Source organism: Naegleria gruberi (genome assembly GCF_000004985.1).
Source record: "Naegleria gruberi genomic scaffold NAEGRscaffold_360, whole genome shotgun sequence".
NCBI classification, from domain to species: Eukaryota; Heterolobosea; class Eutetramitea; order Acrasida; family Naegleriidae; genus Naegleria; species Naegleria gruberi.
The window spans coordinates 1-1728 of record NW_003163051.1 but is presented as its reverse complement, the minus strand read 5'-3'; the positions used below and the strand labels follow the sequence as shown (position 1 = coordinate 1728).

The window sequence follows — 1728 nt, the reverse complement described above, 5'->3', positions numbered from 1 at the left end:
TAAAAGATGGAACCAAATGGTATTGATTAGCATGAGTTGGAGATGTTCGGAAAATGAAAGAAATTTAGCAATGATCGTGATGGTATCGAGTGGCAAGAGATTTAATGACATTTTTTAATATTTGAAATTGAAGAAAATACAATAATAGTTCATAAGGTGATGTTTGCATTATTTGATGCCTTTAGGTTTGAATACCCTAATTGACATCATTGTAATTCAATACATTAACTATTTCTTAGTTGTAATTTTTGCACATGTCCATCGTACTCATTAAATTCTAGTTGAACTTTGAAATGAATACAGTCCAGTATTGAAAAATTAAACGTTTATTCTGCCAATGGTTTAAAACAACAATCAGAGACTTGTATTTTCCTTTCTGTTCTAGGTACATATTAATGACATAACAGTGATGATGATTATAATGAGAAGAATAATCGAAGGACTGCTTGTAATAATACCATAATTAAGAGTTGTTCTATCTGAATCTCTTGGAGAAACATTTGAACTCTTCTGAGTAATGATTGTACTTTTCACAGCTACAATAGAATTATTACTTGTCTTGGGAATAATGATTGAATTTGTTGGAAGAATACTCCTCTGAGAACAATCTAAACCCACCCATCCACTATTACATTGACATGAATTATTGGAAATACATTGACCATTTCCATTACATTGATTCATTAATTCACATGAATGTTGTGAACAATCAGATTTGTTTTTCCAACCTGATTCACATTGACATGTATTATTAGTAAGGCATTGACCATTTCCATTACAATCATTTAAGGATGAACATGTAAATTGAGAACAATCAATTCCAGACCATCCTTCTTTACATTCACATGTGTTATTAGAAATGCATTTTCCATTTCCATTACATTGAGAAAGAGCATCGCAACTGGTAGCAGAACATTGTGAATTACCTCTCCATCCTGATTGACATTCGCATGTATTATTGGAAATACATTTACCATTTCCATTACATTGATTCATTAATTCACATTCAAATTGTGAACAATCAGATTTTGCATTCCATCCTGATTGACATTCACACGTATTATTGGAAATACATTTTCCATTTCCATTACAATTATTAAGTGAATCACAACTTTTAACGGAACATTGTGAATTTCCTCTCCATCCATCATTACATTCACATGTATTATTAGAAATACATTGACCATTTCCATTACAATTATTAAGGAGATTACATTCAAATTGTGAACACTGAACATTTCCTTTCCAACCTTCAAAGCATTGGCACGTATTATTGGAAATGCATGAACCATGTCCATTACAATTATTAGATGAATCACATGTATGTTGAGTACATTGAGAATTTCCATTCCATCCATCATTACATTGACATGAATTATTGGATATACATGAACCATGTCCATTACAATTGTTCAATAATTCACATGTAAACAGAGAACACTGATTATTACCTTTCCATCCATCATTACATTCACATGTGTTATTAGAAATACATTTTCCATTTCCATTACATTGAGAAAGAGCATCACAACTGGTAGCAGAACATTGTGAATTTCCTCTCCATCCTGATTGACATTCGCATGTACTATTAGAAATACATTGACCATTTCCATTACAATTATTAAGGTCATTACATTCAAATTGTGAACAATCAAATGTAGAATTCCATCCTGATTGACATTCACATGTATTATTGGAAATACATTTTCCATTTCCATTACAATTCCA

General features: G+C 31.1%; 1 protein-coding gene across 1 annotated transcript; it reads right to left on the bottom strand.

Moving 5' to 3' along the window:
* Positions 1–381: 381 nt before the first annotated feature.
* On the bottom strand, positions 382–1585 carry NAEGRDRAFT_76744 (uncharacterized protein; the record flags this gene model as incomplete). The annotated part of the gene is made up of 1 exon (XM_002668297.1): positions 382–1585. A coding segment is annotated over one exon (1203 nt), but the record flags the coding sequence as incomplete, so codon positions are not given.
* Positions 1586–1728: the final 143 nt, after the last annotated feature.